Raw genomic sequence first — 17,905 nt, forward strand, 5'->3', positions numbered from 1 at the left:
GATGCATATTCATGTGCCTTATTACACAGTTGCTTAGCTCACCCCAATCACATCCATATTTCTTCTCTGCTGACTAGGAATAGTGATATTGCAAGAGCAAGCATCAGTTTGGGCTGGTATGCTCCAGGCCCTAAATGTGTGCAATTTTTACATGTTTTTGCCATTGCTGCTGAGGAGCATTGCTAGATAGGGAGGTTTTCATAAGTCTGTCTTTGAGGTGCTGGTAGGAGGAGCATATAGCATGTTCAATGTCATCGGGCTTTGGATGCAGCTGGAAGAAATAGAAATTTTTCTTGCAAGGGTACATGGGTGTGAAGGAGGGATTGAGGGGAGGATAACGGGAGCACACGATTTACCTTTTCTGCGAGACAGGAGGAGGTTACTTTGCTGGGAAAAGTCACCTTCATTCTCTGAGAGAGATGACTTCGAAGGGAACTCATGTAAAATGTTGTCAGTGTGCCATTGCGTTACCTTTGTTTTCTTGATGGTAAAAATTAAAGCTATTGTGAGTAACACCTTGTTTTCTGGCTGTGAATAAAGAGCCAGGTTCAGGTTTTGCTCCAATGAGGTTTTATTGGGGGATCTATGGACAAAAATATTTGAAGTAGACCACTAACACTGCAGATTATAGTCTGGTTGTATTGATGTTCATACATTGGAGTAGAGAACATAATTATTTTGTGTTTTGACAACAAAACCCTACTCTTTAAAAATCAGTGCTTTTGTAAGGGTTGCCTTTTGACATTCAGCTGTTTGCTTCCTGCTTTAAAAGACCCTCAGCCAAGGAGGCAAGGGCAATGCCATTCTGGAAACTCACCTCTTTATCACAAGCAGTGAGGGGAAAAAAAAAAATTGGAATAATGTTTTAAATTATGGAAAACGCTATGCTTTTCTGCTGCAAGTATCATAGCAGCTTGCTGGTTTTCAAATAGCAAAGCTAGACAGTGAGTCACCCCATGTAGAGGGGCTTCCTGAGGACTTGAGAGTTGTTGCTGTGACTTATGGACAGTTACTGTCTTTTTAGAAACTTATGGATTTAAGCAGCTTAATTTTCTTTCTTTTCTTCAATTATTTATCTATCATTGTATAATAGAATAATTTGTTTTGGAGTATAGAGTTTAACTTTCTAGTTGTAAATAAGACTGAATATTTCTTTTTTTTTTTTTTCCTGACATGGTCTGATAATTTCATATTGATATGATTGAGGGAGTCTTGGAAGAAGGCCTTATATACAGGTAACGTAACAGCTAGAAATGCCACATAATAACTCGTCATAATACATAGGGGAATTAGAGAAATGATCTGGTAGGTTGTATTTCTTTTGATAAAGATTCCTCCTACTGTATACTTGTATATTTTTCACAGCTTCTGTTAGATTTATATGACTATTACATGAGTTCTCACAGGAAACTATTTCAATCTATTATGATTTGAAAAATTTTCTAGGTTTTGGGTTATGATTTCTTGTTTTGATGTTATATTGTGAAGCATATCAGTGTTTCCTCATGTGAACTTGAAGTTCTTCTCCTTGCTTTTTGAAAGCACAGCAAATGATGATGCTCTTTTAGCTCTTACTTAACTGAGTTATAAATATTTAATAATTTTAACTTTGAGGTTCTTTATGCATTATAATTGTTTTTGAGGGTCTGCGTGCTGGAATGTTTCGTGCAACCTTGTAAATACTCTTAGTCTACAGGAAATACTGTTTTTTTTTTCTGAACATAATGTCATTTTTTTTTAGCTGCTAGCATATAAAAATGTTTCCCAGTCTGTGCTTTCTTTCTTGTCTGCTATTCCCAAACTTTTTACATTAAAAACTCATAAAAATTTTTGTGCTATCTTCTTGTTGACCTCACAATGTCGTAAGTTTCTCAAGATTGCTCTTATCACTAAATATGTTTCTTACATTTAACTTCAGCTTCTTTAATCTGAAAAATCTTTAACTTTTTTCTTATTGATTGACATCTATTTCGACTACAATTAAAAAACTCAGAAATATGAATGCTTTGTTCAAATTGGTTCAGTGAGTATGATTAAGTAGTAGTCCACCAGGTAAAAATCTTATGACTGCATACAAAGCTGTCTATTGAATTAAAAAGAGTAACCCAATTTTAATTTGCAATAGCAATGTTCTGATTTTCATTAAATAAATTATGTTTTACTCTTTTGTTTAAACTCGAGATTAATTTCTGTGGTTACAGGGGATATAAATCTCTAGATTGCTTTTAAAAGGGATTGTTTATTCAGAACAGGACTGACAGTCTCTCCTTAAGACAAGCTATTAGTTAATTTTATTTTTCTAAGTTTAAATGCTTAAAAATATTTGTAATGTTACCCCAAAGGCATCATAAAAATGTAAAAATAATTATACTCTAAAATTACCAAAATTACAGGAAATGGGACATTTAAAAAAAATCTTACTGAGTTTCATTGCTGAGAAAAACTGAGAAAGAAAAAGTGCCTTCACAACTTAAATTCTTGTTAGGAGTTTCTGCTTTCAGTGATTAAAAATATACTTTTGAATTGTCAGCATCACTCAGATGCAAAAGAATACCATTGATTTCCCTTTTAATTACAGCTAAAGCTTACTGCGCACAAATTCTGCAAGCGATTTCTCGGGAGAAATTTCTATGTGGCTGTCTAATGGAATTTTTTCAAGTAGAAGTTATTTTCCCCCATGGTTGGAGAGGGACTGTTTTTTTTTTTTTTTTTCATAGGCCAAACCGGTTGGCAAATACCGCTGGATAGATCAAACCCAACATGAATAGCGTTTTGTGGTGAACAAGTGCAGGAGTCCAGAGACACTTTTTCATGCTGCGTCATATGTTAGCTTGGGAAGCTACTGATCGTTTGGTAGTTAACAGAAGTATGGCAGAGAGAAGTAGTCTAAAGGAAGAGATTTTTCTTAGGCGTTACGGCTGGACTTCGGTCACGTCAGAAGATTCTTGAGTGGGGACAAATTAAGATGTCTTCGTTGTCAGTGATGCTTTTAGGCCAGCTTGTGCTCTGATGAATTTCTAGCCCTTTTTGTAGAGTTGAGAATCTGTCCTGGTTTGCCTTAATTACCATTTTATAAGAGACTTTTGTTTCTTAGAAAAAGATTGGATGGAGGGAACATGCTATCAGCAGACTAGATTTCAGACTGACTCAGTTAGTATCCCTGTCTAGTCCAAGATTTGTGAAGAGGATTATCCTTTTTTTTCTTTTTTTTTTTTTTTGCTACTGTTGTTTTCCTCACCTCAGTTTAGGCAAAATTTTTATTTCCCCATGGATGGAGGAGGGATTTTTTTTTTATTTGGTTCTGCTTCCTAGGTGCTGTAACAAGAATACTAGCTTGTTCAGAAAATGCAGCAAAGAGTCCATGTGAAATGGGGCAGCAGGGGAGAGATCTGTGCGCCTCATTGAGAAACTTTGTCTGTAGAAACATCTTGTAGATGCCCCGTCCCTGGAAGTGTTCAAGGCCAGGTTGGATGAGGCTTTGGGCAACCTGGTGTAGTGAAGGGTTTCCCTGCCTATGGCAGGGGGGTTGGAACTAGATGATCTTTGAGGTCCCTTCCAACCCAAATCATTCTATAATTCTATGATTTACTGAAGATGTGAATAGCCTCTATCAGTGCGTCACTCCGCGTCAGCCACATAAGGACTTACAGCGACCAGGTGGCCCAGTGAGTTCCTAGGATTTAGTGCAGATGATCCAGGTCTTGGGGTTTTCTGTTGCATGGAGAGGGGGAGAAGAACCCTCCGTCTTAATTTTTCTGCCAATACCATAAAGCTCTTGGATGAAAATCTTAATGTGTACAGAATTAGCGTCTTTCCAGTTTATTTGCTTTTATGCCTGATCTATACATGTTCTTGAAGTTTATGGTTCCTTATCAGATTTCCAACTGGGTGTTTTCTTGGTCCAGTTCATTGTTTTAATGGAGAAACTTATTTGGCATAAATGCTAGAGCAACCACTGAAATAATGTTTCATCTGTGTAATACAAATGAAGGTGTTGAAATGTAATGAAAGGATTTTTCGCACTAAGAACGCTATTGTACTGATAATGAAAATCTAGAAAAATACTTGTACGCTGAAACAGAATGGTGCTTGTCCCCCTGAATCATATTTAACAGAGTGGTAGGACTTTGAGACAGAGTAAGTGCTGTGTCAGTTCATGCTGCAGCAACGTGTAGGTGTATTAGTGTAAATACACCGGAAATGCAGAACTCTGAATGAGAAGGGCCTGGCAGAGGAGCTGGGACTGTGGTCTGGCCGCGGCTTCAGCAGAGAGCCCGTAGGCACAGCTGGTGCCACAGGCTGGGCTCTCTGGTGCCCTGTGATGGCTTCCGCTGGAGCGGATTCGGTTTAGTCCCCACGTGCAGCACGCGCACATGTAACGCTCTCTGAATTGCGCTGCAGAAACTGGGGTTCGGAATTTCGTAACGATGATCGGACAGCGTACCCTTTTATTGCTGTATGTCTGTTAAATGAAACTGGAAATCTTTTTATATTGTAAAGCGTCTTTGAGTCACGAAAACATAGCACTGAAGAAATAGAAACCGTGAGAACAAGAGACAAGAAAAATATCTCCTCTCTTACAGAAGGACACAAGCAAAGTTGAATGGGTTTACTGAAAGGTTGTAAATGGAGCGTTTTGAACATGGGAAAGGCCAATCATTGCAAATATGTATTTTGGCTGATTTATCTTAACTGAAACATTCCCCACAATTGTTGCAGGGGTTTATATTGTAGTCAATGAGGTTTTAGATGACTGTGTTTGGAAAAAAAAAAAAAAATTATTATCCATCTCTAATCGTAACTTTCTTTAACAAGAAAACGGAAATAGTAGGCTTTATTAAAATCAGATGCTGCTTTTTTTTTTACTTGAAAGTATTTGTTGCCACAGAGAATAAATGAAGACTGTTTAATAAAAACATTTAGTGTGATGTTACATTTTAGAAAGCCTACTGTTAATTTTTTTCTGGAGATCATGTCATGTTCCTGTTGACTCTCTACAGATGATTTTCAGAATATTTGGATGTGCTTCTGTACATGCAGGTATTAAACCAGTGTCTTCTCACAAAACTTAAGAAAACAGTGACAAAATTAAAACGTTTATCTTAAATCCTACATGTATTGCAGGTTTCCGATTCAGAACTAAAGTTCTGAATACTATAAATTTAGTATTTATAAGTAGTTATTCTATAAAATAAGATTTTTTTTCTGTATTTATAAATATGTGAAATGAAAAGTATTAAAATGATTTTAAGAATGCACAATATACATTAGGAAAATTTCAGTCTAAAAAATTCAATAGCTTCAAAATAATTTTTCTATACAGTTTGAGTTTGCTGTAGGTACCATACACATTTTTAAAAATGTAGCAACCCCATCCCCAAATAACACCTCAATAAACCCTAAATCCAGTGATAATACTGGATATTTTCAGTCTTTATCATGGTCAGTGGGGAACTGGAGCTTTTGAGCTCTTAAGTCTTGGTTTTGCTTTACTCTTATTAGGAAAGTCTTTAACAAAGAATGATTTGCAGTTGTGCCAGAAAACTCCAAAAATAGTCTCTTCATCACACATTTGACCAAATCTTATTCCGAATCTGGATTATTTTTAAGCAAAGCACAGTAAAATTAAATTTGAGGCTTTTAGGCCGGTAGAGTTATATACTACCAAATTTTCTGTTTTGTCTACTGAACAGTGAATAAAAAAAATCAAGAGTCAAGTGCAGATCTAAAGTGCACTTTAGAGGCTAAATGTTTAAAATGTGAACTGATAGCCAATTTTTTGAACCATAGGCAGTGTTTATAAATATATGCTAACTAAAGCAGGAATTAAACAAAAAATATTTCTTTTAAAACAAGCTGTTTTTTCTTTACTGTGCAAGATGGTGCTTTTTTTACTCTTTCCTTTTTGCCAGTTTGATATGAAGCAAAAGGAAGTATTTTCTGCACCAAACTAGGTGTTAGGAAATTGTCTTTGCTTCTTACTCCACTTTAGAGGTTTCTGAATCAATTTGTTAATGATCACAGAATGCTGCCTGTGGTATTCTGCAATCAGGTTTTCTCTTCCAACGTCCCACAATGGCTAATGCACATTTTGTAGTGTTTCCTTAAAATTCTACTTTGGTTTTATCTTCTCCTCCCCCAGTATTGTGTTATTTTTTTGTTAGAGAAATACTGATAATATTACACATTTTACTTTAAAATAAAAGTTTTGCACTATGTTTACTTTTGAAGAGTCAAAATGCCTCAGTCTTCATGGCTTCTCATTCAATTAATTCCATTTTGAATGTTCTTATCCCATGTAGCATACGTTTCATTAATACAACACATCCCCGTTCTTGGTTATGTTCATTCCTTTGCTCTGAATGCAAGACTACTAATCAAATGCGATTAAAATGTTGCCCAGCCCGTTGCTGCTATGTAACATATAGGATGATGTAAAGCAGAAACTGAACAGAGTCCCAGTTTTCCGAGATCGGCGGTAGCCAGGCTGGCTGTCTCCTCGCCTCCTGCTGCCTACATCCAGCATCGGGCCACCCCCACGCCACAGCTTAGATATTATTTGCTCTTTTGCGTTTCAGATTACGAGAGCAATTGATCTGCGTGACCTGTTTGAGAAACTTCCACGTTTGCTGGGGAAACCTAAACCAAATGTATCCCCTCAAGAGACAAATCAGCTGAAAACTGGGCAGTTGGGAGGCAGCCAGTGCTCCTCTGCCATGAATTCTGGTAGGACAGCACCACCTCATGGCCTACTCATAAGTCACCATCCGAACCCCTTGAAATAAGTTTTCACTGTTTCACTGCTGAAGCTTCGGCTGTGAATTTAATCTTTCGTTTAATTTAATTGGTTTAATCTTTGTTGCATGTCTCTGTATTAGGGAATTACATAATTTCATCTTTTCAAGGTTCCAGTTTCTGAAATGTAGGATCTATGTAATTAAAAACAAAATCTTGTCTGTTCTTAGGCAACGTCCTGCAGCAGCCTGTGTGAACTCAATGGGCCGACAGTGCTTAAAATACTTAGAAGGAGGCTATGTGGGACTTGGCCTTTCATGTGTTGCATTTTTAAAAAGTTGGTAACTCTATCTCATCAAAGGTAGTTTGTAGTGGAAAACTTCTCCATAGGAGTCACTTCTGCATCAAAACTAGTCTAATTAGTCGTTCCCAACTGTAGTAGTTTAGGTAAGTGCCCAAGCTCTTAATTTTAAAATTTATTCAATATAAATTGGGTTTCTTTTTATAGTATCTACTCTGGGTTTTATTCCAGATTTCTGAAAATGCTTGCCTTCATTACATGCATTAACCATGGAAAATTTCCTCTTTTTAAAAATATGGTTTAGACATTGGAAACTTTTTTTTTGGTAATAAAACCAAGTTTATATTCTTACATCAATTACTGTATCTCCTCCTGGTACTGAGACTGTGCTTTTTTTGGTCAGAAACATGCAGTCTCTGTACATCACCTAACATCTCATTGAAATTCTTAATTTCTTCTGAAATAGGCAGTGTGTATGGGTTGACTGTATGTTTAGAATCAAAAACATGAGAAGTGTCTAATATTAATATTGTAACAACCTTAAATTTTCTGCTCTTTGCAGAGGGTATTGTAGAATGTAGTCACCTTTTCATGAATCTGTAGATGGAAGCTATTTAGGTAAGACATTTGAAAATCAGGCTTTTTGGACATATTGAAAAATTAACTGTAAAGCTTTTTTATTTTCAATTTTTTTAATCTTTATTTTTATGGTTAACAAGGCACTTCCATCAGCAGTGCTTGTCAGTGCTGCTGAATCAACGGTAAATGCTCTGTCTCTTACGACTTTTGCAAGAGCCTTTCTGTTATGTTTTGGGTTTAAGTCATTTTGAAGTTTCCTTTAACAAAGTATATCTTTTAAAAATTCAGAGTGGCAGTACACGATGAAGTGTTAACAGTCAATTTTATATGGTAGTAAATAGTTGCTTATTGTTCTGATGGAAAAGTAAACTTGATAAAACACTGTTTGTTTAATGAAAATGACTATTCAGCACTGTCGAATTCTCCCTACAATATGTCACGGGAACCTACTCCAATCATCTTAATCGTAAACAATGCTGCTGCTTCTTGCAGAGGGTTAAACGTATGCAAATTGGAACCTACTGTTTCATGAGTGATCAATTCTTTGTTGGGAGTGGAAAGAAATGTTGTGTGTATTGCTAAGATACTAGAGGAAGGAGAGTCAGCGTCTTTGTTCTAAAGTATATGCATCTTTTGAAGATGCTGCTTTGGAGGGAATGCTTTCCTGTTTCTCTTATTTAAAAATATAGCCTGCTCTAAAATAATAAGAAAAATCTCTAAATAGAAGAACATCTACCATTTCTAGTGAAGGCCCCAAGTATAAATGGAGCTGTGCATGCCACCTGTGGTAGCAGATGGCAGCCATTCACAGCTTCCTTTTGTGTTAGACCTGCCTTATAAGCAATATTTTTTAATAAGAGTTGTTTAAAATAATTTACAGCAGCAACAAAACACAGCTATGTGCGTTAAAGAGGTAGTTTACAATGAAGATAAACTTTTTCAAGTGCAAACTGTAACCTGAAGTAACTTAAAAAAAGTTACGTTAGAGGATTTAATGTGAATTTATAGGGTGTTTTTTACATGTGTGATGCTGACGCTTTTGTTGCCACCCAGTGGATGACTGCTGCTGCTTCATTGTAGAGAATCAGTTGTTTTTTTATGATCAGAACGACACTTGGGAATTTTTAAATAACACCTGGAGTCTTCAGTTTTAGTACCTGAGCTTAGGTTGTTACCTAAAGTTCCTTAAGTTGTAACTAAATATACCTCCTTTCATAGCAGGTGCGTCTTTTGGGAAGTTCCCTGCTGATGCTCTCCAGCTTCTGCTCTCCCTTGTGCTGATACAGATACTTGTGAAGCTGAAGTAAAAGAAACAGGTTCTTTGTATTTGGTCTTAAGCATTATTAACCCCCATTTCCAGAAGAGTAATTTTTTTAAAAAAAAATCATTTTGGTGTTTTAGTGTGTGTTATTGGCCCTCAAGGGAGTATAGCGATATAACTGGTGTTGGCAATATTGGGAGGAAATGTATTTTTTTCTTCCCATGATTCTAATAAAAATGTCAGTTATATCTTGAAATTCAGTAGTGTTCCTTCCCATAAGGTAAGTTTAGTCTTAATAAATAGTGCTAGAGCACTGCAGCTGTGAAGGGCATTTCTCTAAGCCCTCCTATCCCTTCAGGGGAAAAAAGAAATAATTTCATTATTTCTAGGTTGAAGGGAGGCTTATTTCTCTGTTCTAGACTTTGAGAAGAAGAAAGCTAATTTCCAGAGGCAGAGAACGGGAACGATGATGGGAGGCCAATACTCAGATATGTTTGTGCTTCATCTTCAAATTACTTTCATCTCTCGTTTTGAAGGCTGTGTCGGCTGGTGGTGTAGTTGTTTTGAAAACAGACATATACAGCAAATGGGAAGCTGCAGTTATGATGGATGGGTAAATGGAGTGGGAGAAACGGATATGCTGAAATGCACGTGGGATTTAAAATTGTTCTAGGTCTACTTGAAATATTAATTAGAGAAGATACAAAAAAATTAACCCAGAAGTGAAAAAAAAGCAAGGGAAGAAAGAGGGACTGACTGGCCAAGAAGTAGTAGAATTTGTAGGTATGAAATCAAGTTTGGTAAAATTCACAATGAGTTAACTGATGGTATTAAAACCCTCCAAATTTAAAATATTCTTTATCTATGTAAATAAAAAGGGAATTACCAAAAAAGTGAATTTTTCATGCAGCTGGAGTATAGATTAAGAATAGTTTAGGCATGGTCCCCAGAATAAATTAATAAGGAAAAAAACATGGACCAGCAGGTTAAAAGCAAGATATGTACTGGAAATCAGAACATGGAGTTGGAAATTTGTACAAAATCTCAGAACTTCAATGTAGTCAAATCATGATGATCAGTTAATCTCTGCATTGAGTTCAGGCACAGTGGATTTGAGAAATCCCAAGTTCTGAAGGGTGACTATTTTTCATTGAACCGAAGATGGTACCATTTGATCAGAGGGCAGCAAATTTAATGCCTATAATTAAGTTGGCAGAGGGGAACGGATAATGGCGTCAACAGGGCCTGACACAGTAGTGGTTCAGGATTCATTAAAGATTTTAAGGGGGGGAAGAAAAATAGAAAGCAAGCTGCAATGCAGTATAATTTGCTATCTCAATAAAAAAAGGATATGCCAAACCAGCTTGATGCTTTAAGAAAATCTGTCTTTCCTTCGTTAAGAAGACCTGGTGTCTGATGGTAAAGTGTCTGATCAAGTGCTAATAGGATGTCTAGAGGAGATTAGCAGAGAAAATATTAACTGAATAAGATGAATAAGCAGAAGCAATGCTTCTGTGTTGAAAGAATTATTGGACTGAAGAGAGGTTAATAGTGGAATTACTCTGGGATTGATTTTAAAACTCATCTTGTTTAGTACTGTTCTTATTTTCTGGAATGCAGAAAGTAAGATGAATCCTGGAAATTTACTGATGGGGGAATGCTGAGAGGAATGTGAGGGAGAAGCACGATACGTTACAGTAAGTGCTGAATGACTGTAGAGTTGTGGGGAGAAGGAGGAAATTCAACAATAGAATATGCGTTTAGAGACCAAAACAAAGAATAAGCTCAAAACTAATCAATGAAAATGATGGTAGAAACGATATTTCCGGCTGAGTTAAAGAGTAACTAACACCAGTGAATGTCCTTCTAGTCATCTGCATTGGAAAAGGATGGATGCAAACTGGAGCAAATGCAAAGGGAAGTTAGGAGTTAGACAACTTCAGAACTATCTTGTGAGAAGAAAAGAAGAGCTTGGGGTTGTTTGTTTGGGGCTGCAGAAGTTAGAGGGAGAGAGCATTATTGATGGTAAACTCAAACACGCACAGGGAAGCAGAGCTTTTAAGGGAAAGGACTGTTTTGAACAAAGAACAAATGGATAGAAGTTGGTTATCAGTACACCTAGAAATTTGATGGTTCTTATTCATAATAACAGCAGTAGGATTTCTAATAAAGCCATTCAGTTGGAATAGGGAGATGCTTTATTACCATTAGGCTGAAGCTCGATAACTTTGTAAAGAGTATATGGTGTGTCTCTGATAACCCCAGAATAATTATAGGTTGATGACCCTGGAGATATCTTCAAGATTTATGTTAGTATAATCAGGGATATTTTTTGTCTGCAGAAGATTAAGCATTGTACCAAAAAAAATATCATTTTTTCTTTTGAATAAAATTCACATTCCCTTTAATGCTTGTGAGACTTTTTTTGTAAAAATTGTTTAAATTTGTTGATATGGTAATGACAAATTGAATTCAAAACTATGCCAGTACTACACAGTAAGAAAAGGCAAAAGAGAAATAACCGCAGTGAGGGATCACAGAAGATGCTGTTAGAATTTGAGGGAAAGTAGAACAAGAAGTCTCACTTCTGATGCAAATCTTGGGAACTAAGAGCTTGATGCGAGTATGGGCATAATGGTGTCATTCTAAATTCATGAAAATAGCTTTACAAATGAAGGAGAGGCAAAGTGGGGTCAGTGCAATTCAAACACACGATGACAATTTTAGCCTAAATAGAATGCTCTTTGTGACTAGATGAATTAATTACTGTAAGACAGTGTTCTTGCTTGTCATTCTGATTCTTTCTGCTTGTTAATCACTCCTAAATTGTAGCTATTGCAATAATATTAAGATTTATTACTTACAAAATTTTGCTAGTCTCTTTTCTAGTTTAATGTTTGTTCCCATATTAATGTAAATGTTTTGAAATGTGTTTCTTATTTTACGTTTCTACTCTTTGTCCTCTGTGGTACTTTCTTTATGCCTATTAAGTATTATTGTTCTACTAAAAAAAACACTGTATGACTGTTTTAAATGTTTTGCTTTCATAGTTAAGCTTAATTTACCTATTCAGCAAATCTCATGACATACTGAGTCTGAGTTGAGAAAGAGATTAGTATTAGAAAAAAAAAGTTCCGGTGACGATAAGAAGGAACATCAGTAGAATGGTTTAGTTTCTTTGTACCTCGTTGATCTTGTAGTGCTTTCATTATTTCCCTTCTTATTGCTTATGAGGATGCTGACACACTTTAGGAAACTCTGGATGTACTGGAGGTTCTAACAGAACTCAGTTTGCTATTAATGGGAAGAAATTTCCCATGCTATTAATCACATGGAGAACTTTAAACATGAAAACTGAGAAAATTCTTATCCAATACCATGAGTTATAGTAAAAATAGAGCAAATAATAATAGGGAAATATATGCAGATTTATTTGCACAAGGAAACACTTATTTTTAGTTGTACAAATCACTGTGGTCTTACTAAGTACATTTTTTCTTCTTACTCTTTTCAAAGAGCTGCTGATCTTTTGAAAAAAATAATTGGGGGAATTAATCTTCTATTTATCCAAACTATTCTATGTTCTTTCTCTGTGTTTTTTTTGTTTGTTTAATTACATGGAACATTTGCATGAAAATAGGATTTTAAGACTTGAACAGCTTCTGATGCTTTTTCCCAGATACATGAGTAAACTGCATTTATTGCATTTGTAAACTGAAACAACTAATGTTTTGTAAAATTCCTTGCCTGCTGTTTTACGCTAAATTATGAATGAATATTTCCTAATATGCCTTAGAAAGGGTCCCCCTGCCTCCCTCTTGAAAATACATACCACTAATGTATATAATTCTCCTTCCTCTCCCTTCCCCCATCATGTCTCTTTCAAGATCTGCCAAGGATGTCATGTTGGTAGTCATCTCATTTCTGTGGCCAGTTAAATTAAGATTTCTGCAGTTCCTCCATTCTCTAAAATAAGTATCATCTTGTGCTACATCAAATCTTTTAAATCAGACTACAGTTTGCAAAAGTTCTTTCAGACTTTTAGGATATTTTTATCTTTTCCAAAGGATCTTTGTAAAGAAAATGAAGTGGATTTATAGCAAAATGTATCCACAGTGAAGTGGAAATACAGAAATAGAAATTTGATAGGGATGTATCCTCTGGCAAAACTTACTAATAATTGTCAGATGATAGAGGTACTTCTTCAGTGGGGACACGAACTGATCACTGTATTGCTGCAAAAATAGAAAGGGGAGAGACTGCTCTTTGCTCTACAAGTTCTGATAACTGAACCCGAATATTTATATCATACCTGATCAATAAAATGTTTAAAACTTTCTTGCATTATTTTCTAAAATGAATTTATTTTCTAAAATGTACATTAGGTTCTTGATTGGCAGTTTAGATAATATTTCTTGTTACTGTTTTTATGTTTAATATCTTGAATGTTTAATATTGTAGTTATATTTAGTGTTTAGTAGTGTTTAGTTTATGGATTTTAGATAGAAAACGTATTTCTACTACTTCTCTCCGAGTTCTGCTTTCATACAACAGATCTTTTTTAGATTGTTTTTAGATATTGACTAGTTGCAAAATACAAAAATTCTGCTATAAAAGAGAGTAAATATTATGGTTCTGTTTAATTACAGAATAAACAATTTTACTGGTTCATGTCTCAAGTGTGGAATACTGAACTTCAAACATAAAAGTAATCAGTTATCTAACTAAAGTTTAATTATGATTTCTATTCATTTAGATTTCTCATATTGGAAAGCTGAAAGATTTTCTTCTGCAACACAGAAAGGATTACATTAATGCTTACAGGTAAGTGTGCACTGTGTTTAAATAGATTTATTTATTTGTTTATTTTCCGATTTTTATAAAGTTAACCATTTAAAAATCTGTAAGCGTAATGACTAAAACCAAAATGTAGATTGTTTATTATTAATTGGCTTACTGTAAGCTACTTCATAGGTAGGATGGTGCTGTCACAAGAAGAAAATGGTCCTGAGTAAAACAAGACTCAGAATTCGAAGATTTCTGGCTCTTACGAGTGAGTTCTGAAACAAAACAATCTGACAGTCCAAGTCCGACACCTTTTAAGAACCTGCAGAGTAGGTTTCTGAAGTGGTTCCTGAGACAGCAGGAGAGACTAGATTCTGTGATCCAGGTTATTCCTTTCACTCTGAGAGACTAAACCTACCTGTAATCACTAAGTAGTCAGTAGCATCAGCACGTCCTGGAGGAGAATGGTGAGAACTCCTCAGACTCCTGAATGTGAATTCCAGATGAAAGATACCGTTGAGAACATAGTGTTAAGGAATAGCAGCATAGGATTTGCTTTTCTATGACAAAAACTTTAGGCTCCTGTTCTGGTGGTTATTATTATGCGTAGAAAGTTTTGAGTGTTTCCTAATGGCTGAAGAGAACCAAACTCTTCTGTGTCCGCTTACTTGCTGATGGCTTTTAGGAGTAGGATTTTCAGAGGATTAAAAAACAAGTTTACGCATTGGTGTTATTAAGGAAAAAAAAATAAAATCATGTGAATTACTACATCAAGTTATCCTAAGATTTAAACGTTACTGCAACTGGTATTTTTGTGAACTGAGTACAAATAATCATATTATTTGAGAAATGGAAAACTTGATTTATTTTTTTTAATGAAGCTCTTGTTACATGCAAACTTAGTAGCCCTATTATAGGTTGCACAATATTTCATTCCAGAAATATACAATACTTGGTAAGTATCTCCGCTTACCTAACTTCGCTGTTGTAAGTAGAAGTGTAACAGTTCCAGCTGAACTAATCATACTGTTTATTCATACTGTTTCACATTGTAGAAACGAGTTTGTGACACACACGACTGCTGTAAATATGTTTGAAAAAAGTAGATATCCTCTGCGTGTCTTCATAGTGCAGACACCACAGCATCTAACTAATGGTTCTTCCTTCCTTCCTTCTCAGCCTATAGCTATGTCTAAGATAAAAAATGAACGGTGCAATATAACATACAGTGAATGTTGTCTTTGGGGAAAATATATTTGTCTGTGGAAGAATGCTCACCAAAATTGCCATGCCTTCGTCACACTGTCTTTTAAATTGGGATGATCTGCTGCCCTGGTTATGCATAAAGAGATGTTCTCCAGGGTTCTGAGACTCCACTTTATTTTGAGATTCATGGTTCAAAACCAAACTTCTAAAATTCCAACCAAATGTAAAATCGGAAGAATGTACAGTGTGTGTGAGATACAGAATTAATGCATCCCAGTTGGCATGCATTGAAGAACTAGGATGCACCCTTTATAAAGAAGCCAATGAATTTCTACCAGGTGAAGTTTGCAGATTGTAGGGTGCAACCACTTTAAAGAATGTAAGCACACTGTTCTTGAGGTGACAAAAGTGGATCATTGTGGCAATGCCCTTTTTGAGGGTGAAGGAAATACCACTTAAAACAACTGAATGTCTTCTCTTTTTCAGTCATCTGAGATGCATGCAATCCAGTTGGTTGTTTTTTTAGGGGGGAGGTATATCCAAATGAAACAATGTAGGTAAGCCTTTGCTTTTAAAGTATCTTCTGAAATGTCACAATTCCCTGTGTTGTATCTCTCTGGTCCCTCACTGTAACTCTACTATTGCATGGGATGTCAGCCCTGTCTGCGCTGGTTCTGCCACACCCCTGACTAAAGCTGAGCTGTTGCTGCAATCAAGGTAGAGAAAACATAGTCTAAAGTCATCTTGGGTTGAAGATACTGAGTTCCAAGTCAATTTAATACCTTTCTCCAAAAGGCTTCTCAGATACCAAATAGGAACGTTATCCATCCCCCAGGAGAAGACAGTAGGAACAGATGAGCTGTCTGCTATTCCTTAGGCTCTGTCCATACTGAAGGAACAATCTTTCCAAGAAACAACTTGTAGGCCTGAAAGAGTCTGTCACGGTAATAGCAATGCTATACAATGAGTGGTATCAAAATGTGTCCCTAAGTTAGTTGCTGGAAGATTTCTGGTACCGTTTTTTGTCTCTCTGAGTTTTTAAAAGCAGTATTTTGTTGTTTCAAAAATGCAACAAAAATATGAAGTGTAAGGCCACGAGAGCTATTCGTAGTCAGCACAAGTGAAAATGGAGCTTGGGGCTGTGGGTGTCAATTCTGTGTGCAAGGTGTATGAGGAACTTCTTTTCCAAGCAGCAAGCAGAAGTAGTGTACAGCTACATGTTATGAAAAGCTCTCCGCTTTTTAATTCCTGTTGGAATAGGTCATGAGCAACACTAGGTGGAGCTACCAGTGTAATACTGAAGTAACTGGGTTTACTGTTTGAAAACTTCATGTCAATGCATAAGCTGAGAAACTGCAAATAACTGTAGTAAGAGCAGTCAGTAGCAGTTAAATTTTGGGTACTATTTGTATTTTATTAACAGTAGTATGCATAAAATTGAAGTGGTAAGAGAAGTAAAAATTTGTCCAAGCTATTTTGATTTTAATTTTTTATTTTTGTAAACTCCGTTTTAACCAGTTATCATGGTAATTCTCAGTGATTTTTGCACACTCCCCTTCCAGATATTAACTATTAAACCCTGAAAAAACCCTTCAAATCTAATCTGTGATTGCAGTTGATCCTGTCCTTGATGGTCAAACTTAAAATAGATAGTACTGTCAAATTCCATACTATATTGCTTATGCTGTTCTACTTTGTGGATGCAGAGAGGATCATGGCATCCATGCTGTCAGTCTCACAGCCTTAGCAAATGCCTCCCCAGTTCAAGACAGCAGTTTTAATAACTTTTCAATACTTAAGCTATGGGTAAAATTTTAAAACAATTTAATCCTAAAAGGCTGTGCTGGAATTTATGTAGAAGTTTTAATTTTATTAATGAAGTTTAATTACTCTACATTTGGTCAATCTTGCTATTTGTTTTTCAACTGTAGCAGAATGTGTTGATGAAATTTGGCTTTTGAGTTACTAAGTTGCATTATGCCTTGTGAAAGTTACTGGTAACGTGTTGCATCCAGGTTCTTGATTGCTGCTTTGACCTTACTTTTGCAGACTATAAATTCTTTAGTAATAGAGTTTTTATTTTTGGCATATATAAAATATCCTGCTACAGAGAGGGTGTCTCTAATTCATTTTTAAAGGAAGATTTTTTAGCAATGAGAAAGACAACTGGAAGAAGGGTTAATTGAAACTAAGGCCTTGACCTATTTTATCAACCATTAAATATTTAATTGAAATACCTAAATTGAGTCCAAAAAGCTCAAGAGTTAGTAATTGCTTATTCGCTGCCTTCTTGATTTAACTGTAAGCTATAAAATACGTGAATAGCAAAACATGTGGCACTAGTGATGCCGTGATCTAAGCTTACCAGCAGTTGCACCTTTATCCTCTACTGTTTATCAAGAGTCATTTGCTTTCTTTTGCACCTTGGTTTTCAGCTCTCTGTGATAAGAGACTTTTCTGTTCTGTCTTCTTTCCTATTTTATCCCGTCTACCATGATTCTCTCCTCTGCACAGAACTTCTGAGAGCTTTAGTGGTACCGGAAATGTGATGTGGTGTCTTCCACTGACAGCATCAGTTACAATGGAAAGAAACTTGAAACTGGCCTGTTAGAAAACTCTGATTTACAGAGGGGCACATATAGAAGTTCTTTCTTCAAACTTCTCTCTAAATGTGTGGTTATTTCTTGTCATTTGGCTTGAAAATGGGGGATTATATCCATCTTAAGATCTGTGGCCAAAATAGTGAAGACTTGGGCTTTCTCTGCAACACACGTTTTAAGGAAAAATAATAAATAATGAAAACACTGCATGAGTAGCAAAGACTATGAGTGTCTCCTGTTGTTATTAATTGCACCTACTAAAGGAAGGACCAATAAGTTTATATGTACCATTACTTTTGTTTAACATTAGAACCTTGTCCTAAGGAAAAAGAACTTAAATAATTTTAATTATTTTCTTGCTGGCTTCACAGATGCATTTCAAACCTAACAAAGCCCTTTGGATATTGTACTCATAATCAGTGAACGTGTTCAGTGGCA

At 35.8% G+C, this 17,905-nt stretch overlaps 1 protein-coding gene across 3 annotated transcripts in view; it reads left to right on the forward strand.

Annotated features, from left to right (window-relative positions):
• Nucleotides 1-17,905, forward strand: part of STX18 (syntaxin 18) — a 67,441-nt gene that overhangs the window by 17,658 nt on the left and 31,878 nt on the right. The window contains exons 1-2 of one of the 3 annotated variants that reach the window (XM_086611652.1): nucleotides 13,677-13,700; nucleotides 15,354-15,424. In XM_086611652.1, coding sequence (XP_086467778.1) covers nucleotides 15,363-15,424 — 62 coding nt within the window. In that variant the 5' untranslated portion in view covers nucleotides 13,677-13,700; nucleotides 15,354-15,362. Of the gene's footprint in view, nucleotides 1-13,632; nucleotides 13,701-15,353; nucleotides 15,425-17,905 lie in introns of those variants that run through there. The other 2 variants (XM_086611653.1, XM_086611651.1) reach the window with 2 other exon arrangements.

The sequence above is a fragment of the Tauraco erythrolophus genome, chromosome 5, assembly GCF_009769465.1.
Source record: "Tauraco erythrolophus isolate bTauEry1 chromosome 5, bTauEry1.pri, whole genome shotgun sequence".
In the NCBI taxonomy this organism is placed as follows: domain Eukaryota; kingdom Metazoa; phylum Chordata; class Aves; order Musophagiformes; family Musophagidae; genus Tauraco; species Tauraco erythrolophus.